At 39.7% G+C, this 23,199-nt stretch overlaps 1 protein-coding gene across 4 annotated transcripts in view; it reads right to left on the reverse strand.

Moving 5' to 3' along the window:
* Positions 1–23,199, reverse strand: part of LOC150080204 (glutamate-gated chloride channel-like) — a 240,794-nt gene that overhangs the window by 89,486 nt on the left and 128,109 nt on the right. For 2 of the 4 annotated variants that reach the window (XM_090381055.1, XM_090381056.1), the window contains exon 2: positions 14,438–14,542. In XM_090381055.1, coding sequence (XP_090237181.1) covers positions 14,438–14,463 — 26 coding nt within the window. In that variant the 5' untranslated portion in view covers positions 14,464–14,542. Of the gene's footprint in view, positions 1–14,399; positions 14,543–23,199 lie in introns of those variants that run through there. The other 2 variants (XM_090381057.1, XM_090381058.1) reach the window with 1 other exon arrangement.

Here is a 23,199-nt window from a genome sequence, read left to right on the forward strand (position 1 = left end):
GCAAACAGTACCTTCACTATACTCAATCAGCCAAATAACCCCACCACCTTTTCCAGCACAATGTGGGAAGCCACAATTGACATTACACTCGCCTCAAGGTCTCTGGCTGGTCACCTCTCGGGATGGATGGTCAGGGAAAGCTGGACCACATCGGACCACAGGGTCATAACCTTCACTCTTCAACGCACCATAGACAGACAACAACCAACCCGACAAATCCAACAGAGATATGCCATACAGAAGGCAGACTGGTCTCTCTTCCAGACTACCTTAAGAGAAGCAGCACAAACCCTCCAAATAGAGGGGCTGAGCCCGGACCAGCACCAAACCGCCGTGGTGGATCTCATCACTGCCGCTGCAAACTGCTCAATTAAAAGGAAAAACCCAACTCCAGGGGCCGTCCCCTGGTGGTCGCCGGAACTACAACAGCTCAGACGCGAGGTGAACACAAGGAGAAGACTATTCCAGAGAGCACGACTTTCCTGGCCAGCAGCAGAAATAGACCAACTCCGCGACCACTATCGCACCGCAAAAAATGAGTACACGGCTCTAATCCGACTCAGAAAACAGCGCTCATGGGAGCAACTTGTTTCTACAACCGGAAACGAGCACCCCTGGGGGGTTGTCTACAGAATAACGACAAACAAACTCCCCAGGGGAGAAGTCATCCCTGCAACAAAGACGCCGCTAGGCACTTATACCAAGACCTGGCAGGATAATGTCAACAACATCCTGGACAGCATGTTTCCTGGACATATTACTCCCACTACACCAGAACAGCAAAAATTATGTCAAGACAATGATACCTATACTACCACCAATAAGGAAGAACCACTTACCATCACGGAACTTCATACTGCTGCAGGAAAACTGCGCAACAAGAAATCACCGGGTATCGACTTACTGGAGCCTGAAATCGTCAAGAAGACCATCGAGACAATTCCAGAGGTAATACTCACCCTCTTTAATCACTGCCTTAATGAGGGATGCTTTCCACAAGCTTGGAGGACTGCCAAATTGCGCTTAATCCTGAAAAGTCCAAACAAGCAACAGGACCTTCCGGAGTCATACCGACCAATAGCCCTTCTCTCTGTACTAAGTAAACTCTTTGAACACCTCCTCAAAGTTAGAATCGAAACTTGCTACATGGCTGCAGGCCTAGAATCACAGAATCAATTTGGCTTTAGGAGGGGCTGCTCCACTCTGGATGCCTTGGAAAACATTACCAGAGCTGCTGAAACAACAAACCATAAATATCTACTTGTAATCGCAATAGATTTTGCCGGGGCTTTTGACACCCTGTGGTGGCCAAGCGTCCTCGGCTGGCTCCGGAAGGCCAACATCCCGGCCAACCTATACCAATGCGTCAAAACATATTTTGACAACAGAATGGTCGTTGTAGAAACTCCATATCATTCTATTTCCAGACAGATCTTCAGAGGCTGCCCACAGGGCTCAATCTTGGGCCCGCTCTTCTGGAACATGGTTCTCGACGGTTTTCTAAATCTAGACCTAGGTCGTGTGGCAACTCAGGCATACGCGGACGACCTGACCCTGGTACTGCGAGAGGACAGCAGAGCCAGGCTAGAAACTTCTGCTACTCGCGCCATTGACATCCTACAGAAGTGGACCGACGAAAACAATCTCCGCATATCCTCAACCAAGACCAGCTCAATACTGTTAAAAGGTAACCTGGACATCAGGAGACCACCACAAATCCGCATCCAAGGAACTACAATTAAGCTGACAAAGGAACTAAAACACCTCGGGGTTGTCCTAGATAATAACCTCTCATTCACCCCTCATCTGACCTACATTCAGAAAAAGATCAGAAGATACTCTGCTCTGTTCATGAGGGTCTCCCGCAAGGATTGGGGCCTGCGGAGGAGAACCCTCAAGCTATTCTATAAAGCCGTATTCCTGCCTGCCATAACGTATGCCGCTGGAGTGTGGTACCGGAAGGCTACCACGGCCGTCAACAGAAGAAAACTGGACACCACACAACGGTATATACTACTTATAATAACAAGAGCCTGCAATACTGTAAGCACACATGCCCTCCAGGCCCTGACAGGGACTCTTCCACTAGACCTTGAAATAGTCTTCCGCGGCCTAATATATCAACTCTCCAAGGGACGTGAGGCTAACCATCTGAACTTCACTTTGGACCCTGAAACTGACCACAAATTGGAACGCAAACGTCTCCTCACACATCTCAACCAGAGCTGGCAAACCCGCTGGCAGACATCAACCAAAGGTGAAATAACTAAAAAATTTATTCCTGATCTACAACTGGTGTACCCAAACTATCCACCTTGGCTTTCTCCTGGACTACTCGCCACCTACCTGCTGACCGGCCATGGCGCCATAAGAGAAAAACTCCATGGATTCGGATTGAGTGACACCCCCCTATGCCACTGCGGATTACGCGAGACATGGGGGCACTTGATGTACGACTGCCCACTGTACGAGGATCTCCGCTGCCGATTTATAACCACCACCCAAATAATGCTAAGAGACCAGGAATATCTGATACTAACTGAAAAAGATACTTATAGTGCCTTCACTCAATATGCGCAAGACCTCTTCACAAGAAGGCGGACTTTCCCGCATCCACCACCACAACAACAACCATGAAATGATATGTGGACCACCTTCGGACAGGACACAGCCTCACGAGTGACTTTCCATCCAGCTGAATTCCAACCAGCCCAATGAGACCGCAGAGCTTTCTGCATATGCCAGCCATAATGGCAATCGGTGCCGGCGCTCTTGCTGGACCCATCTTTCTTTCCCCCTCCCTCGGCGGTAGGGGAGGAGACAGGATTTTTTTTTTTTTTTTTTTCCCCTCCTGCCTTCTCCCCTACTCGCCAACCCATATTTCCTCCTGGTAGGGCATGGGCATGCCCCACTGACTTTTAATGGGGTCGCCTCCTCTATCGACCCCATTTCTTCTGTCTTTCTCCCCCCAGTCTTCAGTCTCCTCTCCCTCTCTACCTGCTCACCAGCGTATATCCCACAGGTCAAAACTTAATAGCTCCAAATTAAGTTCGCTCACATTTCGGTCTTTCAATCTAGCGATCAACCCACGCAAACGTTTTTTTTTTTTTTTTTTTAGGTCCTTGCCACTGAAATCTCAGGAAAAGGTGGCAGGGCCTGCCAGAGTAAATAACTGTAATACTAGTGTACCTGGTCTGCCTCCACGGGGCGAAGTGTGGGCAACGTCGGGCCTCAGCTGGGGTCCGGCGGCTAAATGGCCAGAAGAACAACGGTACACAACATCACACACCTCAAGATCCATATACTTTTAAATCTCTGGCCTTTACAGTGAACTGTATCACACCACAATGTAAACTACGCGGAGATGGGGGAAACCCCTGGTGCCGTTTGACCCTAAACACACTTTACACTTTACACTTTACACTTTATGCGCCTTAAACCCTACAACAACCAACGACAAATACCCTTCTGGAAATCAGTCAGCTCGACTGCACATGCCATGACAAGAACAACTAACTTTTTTTGATCATTCCCCTCCCTTATCATGTCATACCAGTTTGAGTCACTTGTTTATTCGGGTAGTCCCAAGCGACTGTGAAAATAGGGGGTCCAGATAGTTTTGGAAGGCAGTGCGTACCGAAACAAACTCGGAACACCTTATCGGAAGCGATGCTGGTTGAGAGAAAGGAGTAGAAGATTCAGGGAACATTGCAAATGGAGTTACTGAAGTTGAAGAGAAAGACACTAAATTTAATTCAATTTTCTCGCTTGTTATCATAAGATATTTGTCAGAGTTCTCAGCCAACGAAATGCAAATACATCTGTGTTATTTTAGCACGACTACAGACCCCTACAAATGTGAGGAATATTCTAAAATGAAATTATTAAATCCAAGGAATGATCATGGTTCTCTCGAAAAGATTATACAGCCCACGCCTCAATCTAATTTAGACAAGTTGTGAACGTTTTTTAGAAGTAACGAATGAAATCTCTAACTTTGTTTTAAAATTCTATTCTGGGCTGTTTTTTTCAATCTGAAATCTCCTAGTGGGGGAAAATATCTCACAGCTAGACAATACGCCAAAATTTCTATACTGGCCAGTTTTAAATGGCACCCCATAGATCATGCATTCTTTCTACCCTCGCCAATATCACGTACCAGGTACTTCATTGTAATTAGATATCCGGATGCCGACCTCATTATCTCAGCACTTTGCAGTGTCAATAATATAGAGAGGGATGTTGTCATCCGTCACTATTCTATCGGCAACGCGATTTAATTTAATCATTCCTTTATGTTGTCCGCCTACTAATAATTGCATTCCTGGATTTATTTGTATCATGCATGCGTCACATGAAGCCAGCTTCAAACTTTAGTAATATTTAATTTATAAGTCGACAGAGGTTAAAATTTATCATTGTCTAAGAGAAATCGAATCATTATACGTATAATTTTATCATTTAGTTAATTATACCTTAAACTCTATTGCCTATGTATGAAATGAACTTGAATACAAGTTCTGGAAGAAAATGACTCTTTGTTGTTGTTGTTGTTGTTGTTGTAGGGTTTGAGGCGCATCACAACTTAAACCATATTTCGCTGTATATAACATGTCTGTAGATTAAAGTATGTTCTGTGGTTAATTTTTCTTTTTGCTAGACGAAAAACCTAGCTACCTTCTCCTGAGACAGACTTAACTCAGCCACGCTGTTAAAAAGACCCATAAAAATTCCTCGCGTCATTCTCTATCATAAACTACATATCTGATTCATGAAAAAGAACAAGCTATCCTGCTATATAAACTGAAATAATTTGGAATTACTGGCAAGGTGTTACTCTGGACTGCACGCCGGCTAAAATATAGGAGACAGAAGATTGTCATAAATGGTAAGTCTTCAGGGTGGACCCGCGTAACAAATGGGGTCCCTCAGGGATCGGTGTTCGGTCCTTTCCTATTTCTAATTTTTATAAATGATATTGACGAGGGTGTCCAAGGGAAGCTGTCAAAGTTTGCTGATGATCTAAAGGTGGAAAGGGTGGTTAACAATTGGAGCCAAGATATGTTTCTTCGAAAAGACTTGAATCTGTTGCATATATGACTAAATTTAAAACATAATTGGATGATTACGTTGTGGAGTCGGGAATAATATGGAGGATGTTCTGTTTTATTTGAGTTTTTCTTATTATTATATTTATTTATTTTTGACTGATGCAGAAAACAGTTCGCTTCCTTGCATCTTTTGGCCTCATTAATACCAATACTCGTTTAATATTCATTTAGAAGGCACTAAGCGCTCTGAAGAAGAGAAATCATAAATTCCCCGCAACCTTCGTGATTCTAGTTTTATAATTATTATCTGTTTGTGTTCATTCACGTTTTTTTATCATTCGAACCATTACTAGCCTAAAGCAGTGTACGTTGCATAATTCAATTTTTTTGGGGTTTAAATTTGGATTGGGAAGTCCAGTTCAATTTGTTTTAGTCTGGAGATGAATAAATATCCCGAATCAAGGAGAAATAAAAGATGTACCAAGTTATATTGTAATTCGGGTTATTCCCGAAGATTGACTACTTTAAAAATAAAACACCTGAATTCCTGAAATTCAATCGGGTTTCAAAATGTGAGCAAAATATTAAAAAAACATTGGCAGTGAAAACGATTTCACTCCCAACTATAGTTAGTATTTGTACACAAGGCGTGGCTATTAAATAATGAAACTGTTGCAATAAAATAAATATAATTAAATACAATATATCATATCATACAAGTTATTCCCTTCAAAATAATTGTCTTGGACTTGCACACACTGTTCTATACTTTTCTTCCAATTACAAAAACATTTCTGGAAGTCATCTTCTGTAAGATCTTTTGACATTTCATTCCTTTTTTTCTGTATGTCTTCAATGGCCTGAAAATGGGCTCCCTTAAGTACGCTTTTCAGTTTAGGGAAGAGAAAAAAAGTCACAAGGGGCTTCGTCTGCCGAGTAGGATACATGGTCACACATCTACTTAACCAAAAGATTTGTTTTTTGGCCAGAAACTAGAGAACAGAGAGCGCGAGCATTGTCTTGGTGGAGTGTTCAACCATTCTTCCACAATTCAGGTCTCTTCCTTCGAATTTTTTCATGCAGCTTTGTCAGAACTTCAGTGTAGTGTGTTTGATTGACAGGATGATTTGGTGGGACGTGTTCAGCCATAATAATAATTTAATATCGCAGAAAGCAAGAATCATGGTTTCATTTTTGATTTTGCCATTGTTGCTTTTTTGGGTCTGTGGGATTGTTTTGTCTTCCATTACATTGACTGTCCTTTAGTTTTTGGGTCGTACTATAAAAGTCAACTTTCATCGCAAGTAATTAGAAAGTCTGGATCTTCTTCAATTTTTTTTTCTGAACATCTCCACAAACTTGGATCCTTCTCATCCTTTGATTTTCATTCAAGATATTTGGTACTATCTTGCCCCACACACTTTCTCATACCCAAATTTTCAGTTAAAATTTGTCTAACTGTTTCTTTGTCATTGAGTTCTGTTGCAACCATTCTAATGGTTAAACGATGATCACTTCTAATCAATTTCTCCTTACCAGATCCACATTTTCATCAGTTTTCATGGATAATGGACGGCCTGGTCATTCATCTTCTTCCACATTCTCTCTTCCTTCTAAAAATATTTTTGCTATTCAAACACGCGAGCTCTTCACACAGTGTATTCCCCATAAACTTGAAGTAACAACAAATAACTTTCAGTTGGAGTTTTCTTTAGTTTGTTAAAATTTTGAGGTTGATTCGTTGTTCGATTCTTTTGTCTATCATTTTTCCAGGAAACTTCAAAAACACAAGATAATGAAAACCTGCCTCACTGCAAAGCGAATGAACGTATTTGAACGTGACTTGGCAGACAACTAGGGAAAGATTCAAGTTCAACTGCTGCGCCTTTGCTTCACAGATGGTGCTTGGTAATACCTTTTAAAAACGTAAAAAATTCTGTTTTTTGGTAGAAAGGGTTATGTTGTTGTTGTTACAGGGTTTTAAGGAGAATTAGCGATTAAGTCCATATTGCTTCGTATACACTGTCTGTAAATTGCGTGTGTTCTTTGATCGATTATCTTTTTGCTGGACAAAAAACCCGAGTTTCCGGGAGAAAAAACCATGCTGTTCTCGCCTAAGTCCACTAACTCAGCCAGGTTGTGAAAAAGACCCATAAAAATTCCTTACTTCATTGATGGGACTCGAACTTGGGTCTATTCCACCCGGTGTGCGAATATTCAGACCCGTTTACCATGATTACTGTTTCTTCGGTGGGGATTCTCTGCTCGATTTCCTATTATTAATAACACCACACTTTTTCCTTTCTCGCCCTGCTTCTTTATATTAATCCAAAGCCACCATCTTGTGTTCCCCCGAGAAAAAAAAAATAAATATTTTTTTTCTCATTTGGAATTTTCGGTTACAACTACGACGTCACAGTTTTTAAAATTCCTCTTCCGCCAGACACAAAATCTCAAATTTATCTCCTCCCCCATAATCGTGATGTAATATTTGGCTTGCCTCTCACGTACTCTAAATGATCAAATGGAAACTGAACATACAAACAGCCCTGTGGAGAGCTGTGCACTATTTGCTAAGCGCTGATCAACAGCAGCGCCACTCTAACTAACCACAGGCAGTGTGTCCAGCATTAGAACCACATATGAATATTCAAAGGAGAACTTCTGTTGGACAACAATCATGATGCTTGGTTTTTATATTTTATTTATTTGTTTTTATTATTTATTTTATTTTATTATTACCATTTTTTTGTTACGTTTCCCTATTCTAAGAGAAGGGTATTCCGCAGAGAAGGACTCCAAAGACGCGAAGGTCCCATTGTGGGTTTTCGCGTACTCCGAGGACGCATGAAAGGTCGGATGCTGGTGTGGGGTAGACGTGTCGGCAATGCGCCAATATGGCCGGTCTATACGCAATGCAGGAGACAGACGAGCAGGTGGGCACACACACGCGAAAACAGTGCACGCAAACCTGCGAGCGGACTTTGTTTCTCAGCTGTTCGTCTCCTTTCTTATCGATTTGCCTTACAAGGAAGAGAAATGGAGCGTGAGATGTTTATGAATAGTTGACCCGAATGGTCTTACAGAGGGATTTGTGAATACAGAGGGAGAAGTGAAGGCTAGAAGGACGTAGACGTCCTAGTAAATTTGGAGAAACAATGCTGCATCCTTTTCGAAATAGAGGGGATAGAATAGGGTTGAGAAAAAGACCATTTAATCTACTAAGGGGTTGACTGAGTCTTCAGTTGGTTGGGTTTATTCTTAAGCAAGCAGTTTTCCTCACCAAAGAAACAGAAAAAGAGAGAGAGATAAGGGGAATCATTCTGGGAACATTTTGAACGTACCATCTTGTATATAATCTTAATCGGCTTCATTTTGATATTCAATATGAACCAATCTTCAGTTCAGAACTTCAGATGAAGAAGAATATTCAGACCCGTTTACTATGATTACTGTTTCTTTGGTGGGATGCTCTGCTTGATTTCCTATTATTGATAAACACCGCACTTTTTCCTTTCTCGCCCTGCCTCCTTCTATTGATCTAAAGCCACCATCTATTAGTGTGGCGATCCGATTGATCCACATTTGTCCTTGTGTTCCCCCAACAAAGCCTACACGACTCTTAGGGGATCGTTTCTTCCCCCTTTGGGAATCGAGACCGCGCAACTGCCTCATCAGATAAGTGACCTCTTCTCGCAAATGTTCCGTTTGCAGAAACAACATAAAACGCATCCGCCTCACACCCGGCATAGCAAAGGAAACACGGAAGGTTCCTCTGATATCGGTTTACTGTTCGTTGTTCTTGACGAGCTTCATGAAAAATGAATTTCCTTGGAGGATGTCGAATCACATTCACAAGAGTGACGGAAGGAAAGCAATAACAATTACGGTTTATTATTATTATTATTATTATTATTATTATTAGTAGTAGTAGTAGTAGTAGTATTATTATTCAATAGTGAACTAGTTCTGCCACCTGGTAAATAAAAAAGACAGCCCGAAAAACTTTATTGTCAAACCTCGATTTTTTTTTAAATTCGACCTTTTAATTAATTTTAAATTGCTAAATTATTAACACACATATACTACCCTACCAAAAGTATTCAGACACCCTCCCCATTGTATTGTACGATGCAGTCTAGATTAATTCAAAACAGTAAATGAGTTTCACTACACGATCTCTCTGGGTGAATGTTCCATCTTAAACGGCAAAAAATGTAAAAACCTGGTTGGAGGAAAATAAAGCCCAAAACCTATCCTAGCCGGGTCACAGTGAAGACCTGAATCCCACTGAATATGTTTGGCATGACCTGGAAAGCTGAATCAGCATGTACAAATACACTCTCTTTCGACAGCTGTACTGGCTAGTGAATTTAAAGAGGAAGGGGTACAAATTCCTGCTTAATAGTAAAGAGAACTGGTAATAAGTACCAGAATGGATCAGTGCTGTCACTGGGGCCAACGGTGGCAGCCCTTCGTTTTATTAATTTGCTCACTATAACTCAGGTTTTTCCAAACGTGACGGTGTAAGAAGATTTTGGTAGGCTAGTGCATATATGCGAAGGGGATCATATTTCAATGGCCACCGAGAATTCCACAAATCAAGACATTTCCACTTGCATTCATGAACTAGTAGTGACACTCTTAATTGTCACTATGTCACCACTACTATGTCACCATTAGTTCATGAATTGACATTCATGAACTAGTAGTGACAGCCTCGCAGTGACCCTTATCGAACTGGATTAAATCAGTCACCGACTATGCTGCCATCAAACGAGTAACAGTAACTCCCCGTTCCAGATTGTGGTGGACTGCTGACCTCAACAACAGCTTCAAAATGAAAGTAGTCCTACATAAGAAATGGAAGCTTACGAATGGCAGTCAAGACAGAATCGCCTTTTCCCGCACCAGGGTCCACTTTAATCGAAAGAAAGCTGCTGCAATCCAAGTAAATCTTAACCGCACTCTGAGGAAAGGAAAGGCATTCTATGTTGCCCCACATGGTGTATTCAATCAGATGCTTGATCCTAAAGAATGGCTCAAATACATCGGCAGGTTTTCAAATACAACCACAGTCCCATCTACAGTTGTCCAGCCTGACTATGAAAACCCTTCAGATGTCTTAGGGACTATCCAGATCACGAAACAGGAGCTCATACGTGCCATCAATTCCCTTCCCACAACAGCCACTGTTGGGGAGGATGGAATTCGGCAATTTATGATCAAATGCTTGAGCACATTCATCATAGAACCTCTTCTCTCAATCTACAACAGATGCCTCACTGAGCATTATTTCCCATCCCAGTGGAATAAGTACAGAGTATACCCCATCCCTAAAAATCGATTTGCCACGAACGTCAGCCAGTCCAAACCCGTATCAGTTGCCTCTTGTCTGTTAAAAACTCTTGAAAAGGCTTTGCTACCCACAATCACTCAACAAATCCTCCAGACGAAACCATCTGAAATCCACTATGCCATCGCAGGAAAATCATCAATCATTAATTGGCAGCCACCACAGAACGCATTCTCTCAGCATTGAACAAAGAGCTGAGCTAGCAGCCACGTATCTCGACATAAGCGCAGCCTTTGATGCCGTGTCGATCTCGGCCTTGCTCCTCCTACTTAAGGAGAAATTTCACATTCGAGGTGATATGCTGTGCTTTTTGGAATCTCTTCTCTGTCACAGGGTACTTATTCTCCATCGGCAACAACACACCCTATTCTGCGACATTACTGCTGGAGTACCGCAAGGGGGTGTCCTATCCGATGTCCTGTTCACAGCTATCATCGTGCCCATTATTGCCTCAACGAATGGTCTCCTATGCTATGCCGATGACCTCAAACTGCTGATTCAAATTAACCCTAGCGACAACCCCGTTCAGCTCAGCAACAGGATCAATTCCCAACTTAAGGATCTAGAATTGTACCTGGCAAACTTCAATCTAAAAATCAACACACTGAAGTCTGCTTAGGTTATATTCTCCCTTAAATCCATGCCGACAGTACTCAACGTTTCACTCGCAGGGGTACGAATACCAAACGTACTCTCGCAACAGACCTTGGCGTTCTGTTTAACCAAAAGATGTCCTTTGTCAACCAGATCGACAAAATCAGTATCAAATTCTCTCGCCTATGGTGGATCTGAAAGCAGTAGTGCTACACGTCCGACATCCTGTCACTGTTAAAAGGTTCATCACCTCCACCGTCTACCCCGCCATTCTCTATGGTACAGAAATATGGGCCTCCGCTGCACATACAAACCTCAAGAGGGTGTACACCGCTGAATACTGGCTACTGAAATGGGCCAATAACAAGCTTCGGCTACCTCCGGCTACCACAACCACCATGATGGCACAAGCACTCGACATCTCGAGGATGAAGTTCCTGATCGTGGAAAAGAGGCCGGTCTTCACAGCCAAACTCATCACGGGCCAGATATCATCTCCAAATATTTGGAACGCTTGCTCTTGGAGGATTCCACAGCCAAGCCTAAGGTCGGTACCAGCACTCGTGGCTCACCACAACAGGCTTGTACTCACTGATAGATTTCTTCCCAAGCAGATGCTCGCTGCCCTGAACCGTGTGGACGCCGACATCGACAGCATAATAAGTAACAAGAAGGACAGACACAACTTTATCAAAGCCCTTGAACCCTGATATATTGCCAAGTTGTATTTATTTCTGTATTAGTGTCTAGCTCTGTCTTTTTATGTATTTGTATTTCTTTTGCATTTGTGATCAGTATTTTGTAGCCTTTTATATGTGTTCGCTGTATTCTGTAGCCTTGTGTATTTGTACGCCTTACTTATCTTTTCCCTAACTGCTATAATCGAACCCCCTGGCGCTCGTCGCCGTGATGGGATATTGTGCTGTAACTCTACTTCACAATAAAGATTTATTTATTTAGTAATTGTACCAAGTATGAGAAAATTCCTTGATTTGTGGAATCCATTCGTTGTGGTCAACAGTCCAACAGTCTCCAGCTGTAAGTTCCATCTTCATCGACATCGATTAGTAGTGACATTTTCAACCGTTTAAGCAAGCAATAATGTCTGGTTTTGTCTCTTAAAAATGATCCTTCAAGCTGTGTTACCACTCTCAACCTATGGTGATCAAACCGGCTGTTGTGTGTCGCTACTGAAAGTTAAATTAGCAATGACATCTTCTTACAACAAATTTTAAAAAGTGTGTCGTATTCTCCATACTTCACTCTTTCGATAATCAATAATGACTTAAACGCAACTCTAAATTCAACAATGAATGGTGACAAGTTGAAGCAACATTTTTACAAGAGGAATAACGTAATTGAATATATTTATTATTGGAAACGTTAATTTAACAAATAATTATGTTCTCTAATGCGTCACATTAGTGGTCAATATCTGTGAGACCCAATTTCTAATATTTGATATTTTGTGCGTTGGAATACCCTTCAGCAACACCATTCGGGTATTTGAGTCTGAAGGACACAAACGGCGTCTAAAATAGCTCCATTAAGTAAAAGACAATTTTTCTTATTCTTCTAAGAAAACTGCCTCACAGCCTAAGGTTAAAACCACTGCACGAGTTATTTCGTGAGTGCACATCACTGCCTTACGTGACTAGCCATTCCAACCATAACAAGCTTTTCTCGAATTCGAACAACACACATAATTGTTCCGCTTGTGGTGAGGAGAACTTCACAAAGATCGGGAATAGCATCGCCTTAATTTCGCAATGTCGATGTGCGGAAGAAGAAGAAGAAGGGGAGGAGGAGGAGTAGTGAGCGCGCTCTTTGTTCGTAAAACAAAAGCCATTAATGCTTGAGCACGAGAAGTTTGGTGCAGAAAGAGCTAAGAAATAAACCTTCCTATGGTAATAATCCTCATTCTTTAAGGAACTTACCTGAGCTACGAGAGATTGATGGCATCGAAGGCCATTAGCTACTAAAGAAGAAAAAAGAGGGCGCTGACCTCCCGAACAATCAAGAATCTCTTTAATGGGAATCTTATAAAATAGTGCTCTGTACTCGCCCAATTATTTCCTTAATTTACTCGACCCTTCATTCCACTTCGTTATGCACAGAGGGCGCTACTATCGCTTGAAATATTAGCATTTTTTTCCTTCCACGTTCTGTTTTCTTTATTCTAAATACAGAAATATGAATTCGTTTTAAAGAATAATGCTATGGAACTTGCACACAACGCACTTGAATATAACGGACTTTAATATAATTTATTGAATATACTGACCCGCAGCTGTGGTCCTGGGAAACTTTCCCGTCTTGCACTATATACACTGTGCATACACTATATGACCAAAAGTATTCGGACACTCCTCCTTCGGAAATCAATATTCGTGGAGGAGTGTTCGTGAAGTTGCTCAATGTGTCAGAGCCTTTTCCACGCATGCGTTTTGGTTCAGATATATCAATATAAATCTCGTTTTTCTGCCTGTGCAGTACGTTAGAAGCCAGTATGGGTATTTCCATTGGAGATTATACACTTCTAACACGGGATGGTGATTGCCACATCAGCAACCTTTCTGCTCGGCAAATGGCGACTTATCTGAACTACCCAAATTCCAAATTGGCCCAAATGTGTATTAGGTTTGTGACATAATAGTCCTTTCTGGAACTATGTCCGAATACTTTTGGTCATGGAGTATATATACATTTTTTAAACAATAGAAAATATATAGGCTACGATCAGAGGGTGCTCTGAGCTCCGTTCTCGTATTTAATCAGAAGAGTCCCTTGCGATTCTATCGATATTAAGAAAGATAAATAGAAATACACTGACTGTGAAGAACTGGCCATAATTTGCATACCGTAATATATTATGCCCATTGCTGACACAACTGAGCGACTTACTGCAGAAATCTTCATCAAAATCAAAATTTATTTTTGATCGATGTGGGCATCTGATATAATTCATTGTGATTCATGCAAAGGAAAGACAGGTGAAAAATATTTCGGATAGAGAATATGGCATATTCAATACAGAACATATTAGGAACTTCCATCTTTCTTTCTTTCTTCTTCATAAAGGATATATACAAAGGAACAGACAAAATTTGGATTCAAATAATTAATTGAGCTCGGTAAAGAAAAATCTTTAGAATTCGTTATAACATTGTTCAACTACTGCATGTGAAATATTACGAGTAGAATAATGGGAGGTGTTTCCAATATTACTAATTTAACTCTACCGATGTATAATGTGTAAAGATAAGACACATCATCCCTTTTTATTATCTTCCACTTTTGGCTATGAATATATACATGTAAATATATATTGAGCTCCTAATTACCAAAAAACAAAATATTAAAAAAAAAACGATGAAAACGGATTGTTTAAAAATTACCACTATGGTCCATGCCTTCAGAAGCCTTTTCCACTAACCTGATATATTCAGGATTAACGAGCATTTAGTTACCACTAAGTTTGGTAAGGATCAGCACAGCATATATGATTTTGTGAAATTCCAACACTTATCGGCCATTATTCCTGTAAAAATAAAAATAAATAATTAAAGAAAACCTAATAATGGATAAATAGTTAAATATATACACAGGCTAGTAATTTAATTCGTGGAATGGCAGCGCCACCGGACAACCACTCAGTTTCCCCATTGCTGGACATTAGAGGGCAGTAGCAAATGGCCTAAAGTTGATTCTTTCATTATCGAAACGATTAACTGTAAATCCCCTTTCATTATGAAATTCGCAGAATGTTTCCTTGAGGCCATTTCGCAACTACTAGTCATGTCAAAACTTGCAACTTTGTGAACCTATCCTTGTCACATACTCTCCTATCATCTATCTGCAGTTCGCCGATTGGTTGTATGGTGGCGCTGCCATTCCGTGAACTAAATAATCAGCAACTTAATCAAACAGTGAATGATGTTGCTAAAATGTATTAAATTTTATTAGTAAAAGCTAAAAGAAAAGGCATCTTCAGTTGGAGATAGTTCAAAGCATTGTTATGTTCATGTTCTGTTCATTTCCATTGTTATTTTTCATTATCGTCTGCGTTTCAGCTCCCACTGTTATTTTTCATTAATCGTCTGCATTTCATTTTCCTTTGTTATGTTATACTATCGTCTGTAATTCCATGCCCTGTTGTTAGCCTTGTCTGTTGCGTTTGATTAATTAACTATTTCTATTGTTGATTAAATCGCGAGACTCTTTTAAAACTCTTCCGCAAAAAAAGATAATTCAAAATTGTCTAACTATAAACTGAATAAACAATAACTTGGAAAATAATATTGTACATAAAACGAATACGCCATAATAAAATTATTACAAATAACTGAATCTCTTTCAAGATTTAAAATGCATTTCATTACGCCATTGTCTTGCGAATAGTTTTCTGCGCGGTGCACAATAAAACGATGGAATGCAGAGAAAGTAATGGAAAATGTTCAGATGTGTTATCAATTGTAATTCCCTGTGAAAGCAGCTCCAGCAATTAGCTTTGCTACTTATTCGTTTCTCCTAATAACAACGCGTATAGCTGGAATCGTATTTTACATTCAGCATAACGATTTCTCATTTATGAATTCTCCTTCAACGTTTGGCTTAATGACGTAAGCTGATGGAGTGGCTGATTCCACTATGATTAGTATTAGGTTATAGTCAAATGGCACCATTGGCTTTCCCTGCGCTTACAGACAGGAATGTTACCATCAGCAAATAATCCAAATAATGGCGACAATATCAATTCAGAAATATGTTCTCTATCTTCGATAAGCAGTCATAGCCAATAGTGGAATTGGCAGAGACCCAATGAGAGACAGAATATCTCTTCAGCTTTGAAAATGTGTTATGAAGTAATTTCACGCAGTATAGTAATATTTTATGCACCGAAATAAAGAACATCGCTCAGAGCTGTGCTAGCATCTTGATGCTCGCTATGAGCTTAAAAACTCATGTTTTTCATCCAGAAAAACAAGCAACTCCACCAAACACACGCAATTTACAGACATAATATATACAGCGCAATATGGCCTAAGTCCCTAATGCGCCTTCGGCTTTAGATTGTCCTTTTTGGACAAAATCAGGATGAATTTTATATGATTCAATCCTAAATGGATTGAAAGGGATTAAATAAGGATTGATTAAATGGATTCAAAAACCAATCTGTGTTTAATTCAAAATTCTCTTGAACGACTATCCCTTGACAATAAGACGGAACCTTAAGGATCAAAACACCTCGCTACAATAATATCTTAACGAATTAAAAAAGCCTTCAAAACACTTCGTTAGTTAATCGCTCGTCCCATCAGGTTAACCACTTTTCCTCCTAATCAATTCTATTATCCCCCCATCTATTGCATCGGAAAGAGTCATGACATAAGCTCCCATATTTCATGAAGGAGGGGAAACCCTCTCCTTCAAATTACGATCAGACTGCTCATCCGATGATAATTTCAGACGAATCGAATTCTTACCAGCCAAATTTCACAAACAGTCTTCTCTCATGTCCCAAGAAACTGTTAACTCCGAACTCATAATACTGCCCATCCTTGCTTAACATATCTCCCCATTCCTCAATGAGCTACAGCTTTGTAAACCGCAACAGAATTTCAGCTAATTAACCCTACTTTTGAACAAATTGCCTTCAGCCCCTACGAATGAGGCCCAGCCCTGCTATCGAGAACTCTATTTTTCACACCCAATAAGGCCCACAGTCGATTCCATTGCCCAGCAACAAAGCAAGGCAATATCCCAAACAGCCAAGTAAAACGAATAAAAGAAATGTATCAGATTACTACAATGGAATACTAGAAGACAAGAGATATTCATTTCAAAAGTTAGTCTAACAACCAGACTGGTAACATAAAGCTGTAAAGCTGTTCTTCGAAAAAGCCTATGGTCTTCATGTGGGTGTCAGCGCAATTAAAGCAAAACATCCTTCATATGGATCCTCCAAAATCACTTTCCAGAACAGCAGTAAAGACACCGCCCTTGAAAAGAGGTGCTAGCTTCCAGGAACCCTAATAAAATCTTATACAGAAAAATCTCAAGGTCCACACCCTAACGAGTTTCTGGACAATCCTCTGCATAGCAGCAAAATCCAATTCTTCTAGCGAAATGTACGTAGTCTGGAAAATAAATCGCATTCACTCGAAAGTCTGCTCCGTCCATATGAATTCGATTTTATCACTGAATCGTGGCTAACAGATTCGAAACCGGTTGATCTTCTCCTGCAAAGAGTAAAATACAAAAGCATTGGAACCTCTAGAAGCAACAGATAGGGCGGAGTCCAGCTGTTCTATGATAATCACTTCAACTCTGAATTCAGTTGACCTCACCAAACTAGCAATTTGGCCAACAAGACAAGAACAAGCTCTTCTAGTACGTTGCTATTCATATCATTATAAAAAGCTGCAAATAGTTGCATATTATTGATTATTGTACATCCATGTTATTTCTTATTTTGTATTTCGGCAAACAAGTGAACTAGTGTTTGAGTACTGTTCCAAAAAACAATAATTTTCGACATCCCTCAAGCTTATCAGCCTACATCTATACCGTGTGCGATGGCAAAAATGGAACAGCATCTGCTTCAATATTCATGACCTCGCAACCACATGAAGAAAGTGCATCTGTAGGAGGATATATTCTCGGATACTCCATAGCTTTGAAAATTGGGTTTCAGCTAACTCTCACAAATCCTAATGCCTGCTAGCCAGAGAATACTTAACCCCGGTTAGTGGCTATCGTTTGAGTATCAAACGACAGCCACTAACCGGGGTTAAGTATTATATTATATATAAGCCACTAACCGGGGTTAAGCCGCTCCTTGAGCCTACTTGAAATGGTAAAATGACTATTCACTTTAAGTTTTAAGAGGGGATTTACTTACGGTTACCGCAAAGATGCTTTCAGAAATTACTTTCTTCTGTTATAACTTAACTAATGATGATTCTTGCAAAGAGCCCCTTGTGCTGGAGCAGCTTTTTCATCTGATACGATTCTGTTGTTCGACAGATTCCGGCCAAATAAGATACTAACTTTCAACCATATCATAGAGGCTGACCATGACAGATTTGCGAAGGGTAACCCTAAGTAAAAAAAAAAAAATAGTTTGTTTATATTTAACTGTTTAATTTTTTAATGAAAACTTCAAACACGAAAGGTATTAAAACCATTTTGCATCATGGTCAGATTGAAGGTTGAGAAAACAGAAGAAAGTATAAGCTATCTCTAGCCTCATTTTGCAATGTTTGTGGATATTATTAAGGTTAGAAGGTCACTTCATTATTAAGGTCACTTCCTTTGATTCAACCATTCCTAAAATTTGCCACTAATCTTGAGAAGATGGAAAATGACACTTTCCACAGTTGGCAGGATCTCTGCCCTGCACACGGCTGAAAAAGACCTACACGGAGCAATATGGCCTTAGTCGCTGATACTCTTAAAACTCTACTACAACAGTAGCAATAATATCCATCGAAAAGGCTAAAAAGAATGTGCTGATATGAATCCAATGTCTACTGTTGCTTTCTCGCACTAATCATATGGCGTACGATGCCTTCTACGAGTATGCTTATTATGTACAGCTGTTCTTCCATTGGACTGATCGTTATCAGCAATACTCTTCCAGACTATTGTTGAATGCTTGTTAACAACTTTTAAGGTATTAGAATTGAATATGATGTAGCGAAATGTATTAAATGGCTTGAAAATATGTGAGTACCTTAGTACATAACTAATTGTGACTAACAAGTAATCCCTGGTATGTAAATATACAGTGGCAGACAAAAAAAACTGCATCACTTGTGAATTTCGCAAATAATGTGTTTTGCGCTGCATTGTGGGTTGCAGAAATGTTCGAAATGCATTTGTTAGATGCGATATATATCTCTGTGAACGAAATCTAATAAGAAGACTCCACCTGATATACCTAATTGCCATAAATATCTTCCCAAAAGGTAAAATGCGTAATTAATAGAAATATGATAAATCATGCAAATGGCAATCATGACAACCAAACATACATTTTATTACATTTAGGTGTACAAATTGAAATGACAAGTTAACGTAATAGTATTATGTACTGTAAATCAGCAAAATAAGTCTTCAATAATTTGTTGTTCCTCCTCTAGCTGCAATTACAACCTTGCAACGATCTGTCATAGAGTTAATCAACTTCTGGATATTCGGTTGCCCAATTTCGTGGTACCACACCTTTACAATGCCTCCCGCAGCTGAATCTTACTTGTTGGCTTCTTCTGAGCAATTTTAGACGACATTATGTACCAGCAACTTTCAATAGGGTTTTAATCTACACTGTTGCCGGGCCAGTCCAACATTGCAATGCCAGCATTTCTGGGGTATGACTGCACCTTAGGGGAGAAAAACGAGAGAAAATATTGGTGTAAGCACATTTTAAGTCTTGTCAGACAAACTCATAATTAAATCTAAATAGCATAAAACTTACCAATTTGGTTGGGTGCCAAGGTGCTGAGTCCTGTTGAAAAATGTAGTTTTGGAAGTTTGTGTGGTGATTCCTAATAACGGGATTTAGGCACTCCTCCAAGCTAGCAGTATAGGTTTTTCTTGCATCCATCGTCCCATTAATAAACTTAATTCGCCCCACCCCTTTCCTTGTTATGCATCCCCAGACCATCTGACCGGCGGGGAACTTTACAGTGAGTGTTATGCAGTCAGGATGGTATGCCTCCGATTTTCGTCTTCTGACATAGCGCTTCTTATGCGAACCATGAAGTTACTGAAGGTGTTATACGGGAGGTTGCCTGTTAAGTGAGTTTTATTATAATTTACTGTTATTATCGTTCTCCAGCGTTTGCTAATTGTTTGTTTGTGCCTCTAATTCGTTTCTAATTACTAACTGCTGAGTTAAGTGACATTTAACAAGTTTTGAAATTACTTTTGGTACCTTGATGTTTTGCACGTTAACAATGCTATCGACACCATCTTGAATTGCGGATTGCTCATTGTTAGTGTGGATTTTCTAATATTCGTTTTTGAATAGAAGGTGAGCAATCTACTAAAAGATAAGTCTAATAGGAAGAATAATTGGAGTTGATCTGCTTTTGGATAATCTACAGTGATAATAGTGCTCTCCTTTCATTTCAGATTAATAAATGTTTCTTAGAGTTCGCGGTTTTCCTAATCGTTTAAATGGATAGAAGAAAAGGGTAGAAAGGAGGGGGGAAGGATGAGGAGGCGGCTGCTTCCCTCCTTTTCTTCTAGAGTTCCCCGGCTGAATACTGATGGCACTAAAAGAAATTCTGATATTAAGCTATTGAAGGGAAAAAGTATTAAGACTGGTGCGGCTGCTGTAGTGGGGGAAAATCTTCCTCCTCCCATTGCTGTAGTTAGCACTAGTAGTACGACAGATGTTAGCGAGCTCAGGGGTGATAATTTTCCCTCTAATCAGAGTCAATCTGATGTAGCAGATCAGGGTATTCAAATCGAGGAGATCAGGAAAGGAATACAAGAATTACCGATATTTTCTGTACCCAGATGTAGTGAGATTCCAGACATACACCCAGAATTTTTGGATGTAAATGAAGATAGATTTTTTGGAGATGTTGGCACAAACGTCAGGGAGAGTGACGTTGTTGTGTCAAACATTCAAGAACAGCGTTGTCGGCATATGGATGTTAACTATGTTTATGAATTGGTGTCTGTACTGAAGAAGTTAATTGTTGATTACACAACTAATGAAGCCAACAAAGTGACGAAGGCTGTGTCAAATTTCGTTCTGGACAAATGGGTGGATATGGAGACCATCACTATGGCGCTGTCGATAGACAACGAAAAGTTAAAGGCAAAGATTGATGAGCTACAAGTTAGGGCAGGTTTGTTTGAGGATTTAGTCAGGGGTCAACCTGTGTTGAGTGGGGGTAGCGAACAGATCTCTGCAGATAAGCTTAAATCTGATGTCGTCCAGGAGGCGTTTGTCGATGATAAGAGAAATCTTTGCTATGGAGGACAGGTTAGAACAAATAATGTGAAACCAAAGGTTGTGAAGTCTAAAATTAATAATACTTTGATATTGAGAGCTGACGAAGGCTCATCGTATGGTACTGGTCAGGAAGTTAAGGAAGTTGTGCTGGAGTCCCTGAGACAGAACTTTAAGGAAGTTAAAGTTGGGAACCTACGTACTGTTAAAAATAAAGGGGTTAAAAAATAGAGACAGAGAAATTGGAGGATTTAAACAGAAAAGCAAGTCTGGAGCAATTTCATGATAAAGTTATTAAAGCAGATAAGGTAAAGCTGATAAACCCAACTATATTAATTTTTGATGTACCCAAAGAAATCAGTAAAGAAGGAATTCTCCAGGATCTGTATTACAAGAATTTAGTTGACTATATGGTTTTAGTGAGCAGGAGGTGAAAGAAGGAACAATCTTTAGGTTTAACACTGGGTTAAAAGCTAAAGTAACCAATTGGGTCATTAGTTTACCATCAAAAATGTATAAGTATTTATTTTGCAATGATAGAATCTATCTTGGTTATAATTCTCATAAGTTCCGGAACTTCATAGTTGTTACAAAGTGCTTTAACTGTTTAGGTTATGGACACTCTTCTGCATTTTGTTCTCATAAAACTGTGACTTATGGGCATTGTGCCCAATCAGGGCACATTTACAAGGATTGCCAGAGTAAGGATCAGCCAGCAAATTGCATTAATTGTAAAAGACGGGGAAGGATAAGCGATCATTCTGTTAGAGATCCCAAATGTCCTGAGTTTCTCAGAGCTATGGAAGTTGCAAGTACGCGTATCTGTAATGAGTAGTTTGAATTCAGTAAATGTTAGCTTTGATATTCAAGGAGTATATTCGAATGCATACAAATAAATGGAAGCCAGGGTAGTCATGGTTGAAAACAGTTTCGATATATTGTGTTTGCAGGAGCCTTATGTGGGAGTATTTGCTGGCTCATATAGGGTGACAGGTTTTCCAACAACTGCCAATGTGATTCATACCAAGAGGGTTAAGTCTAAAACTGCAATAGTAATATTAAATAAAAATTTAAATGTGACAGTGATTTCTAGTCTCTGTACTGGTCGAGTTACATGTACTCATATTAATACAGTGGTTGTGTCTTTTTATATAGTCTCAGCTTATTGTCCTCCAAGTGTTTCATCCAACTATTGGAACCTATTATGGATTTTATTTCTGAAGGGAATGTCCTTCTAGCTATGGATGTTAATTTTAAATCCCATATGTGGTATAGTAACACTGCTGATATTAGGGGAGTTCAAATGGAGGAATTTATTGTAAGTCAGAATTTGAATATATTAAATTTACCTGACAAACCATGCACTTTTGATAATGGTCATGGGAGCTCTAATATTGATATAACCTTGACTTCTTACCAATTAAGTAGAAGATTATTTCATTGGGATGTAATTACTAATTTTACTAGCAGTGATCATAGGTCAACTGTTTTATATTAATTTGATGGATGGACAGTTGGTTGAGACACATTTGCAGGAGTGCTCAACGTTTAATTTCATGAAAATTAATTGGGATAGATCTGATAATATAATTAGGAGTAATATTACAAATGAAGTTAAACTCAGTTTCTATAGATTGAATGCACTTGAGTTAGTTTTTTTTGTTTTTTCCCAATCAATTATGCATAATGCCTTGAGCTTTGCTGCAAGAAGGAGACGAGATAGGGAATACAATGTACCATCGTGGGCTGATTAATTATTTATATTAAGATCAGAGATATTTAATCTGAGGGAAAGGCATCAGAGATTGAGAAGTCGAGGTATGGCTGTGGCCATGGTTAGTAGGGAACTTTGGAAGATTGATTTATTTTGGAAGATTGATTTATTGAAGTTGATTCAGAAACCGGGAAAGCCTTTAACTAATCCCAGGGGGTTTCCCAATCTCATTACCAGCAAATTTAGGAAAAATATTTGAGAAATTAATACTATTAAGATTGGAATCTTTGTTTTTGGATAGAAATTTCGAATTCAAGTCCCAGTATGGTTTTAAAAGGGGTTGCTCTACTGAGGACGCCATCAATGATTTAGTGAATTTCAGTAAGCAATCTAACAGCAAGTGAATAACAAATAACAAACGAAAATCGAATAACAAACTCAAGATTTCTCCTTCTGAAACAGTGATGATGCTTACGAAAGGTAAGCTTGATTACAATCGTCCACCGAAGGT

Source organism: Mastigoproctus giganteus, chromosome 9 (assembly GCF_048544385.1).
Source record: "Mastigoproctus giganteus isolate SK-2022 chromosome 9, ASM4854438v1, whole genome shotgun sequence".
NCBI lineage: Eukaryota > Metazoa > Arthropoda > Arachnida > Uropygi > Thelyphonidae > Mastigoproctus > Mastigoproctus giganteus.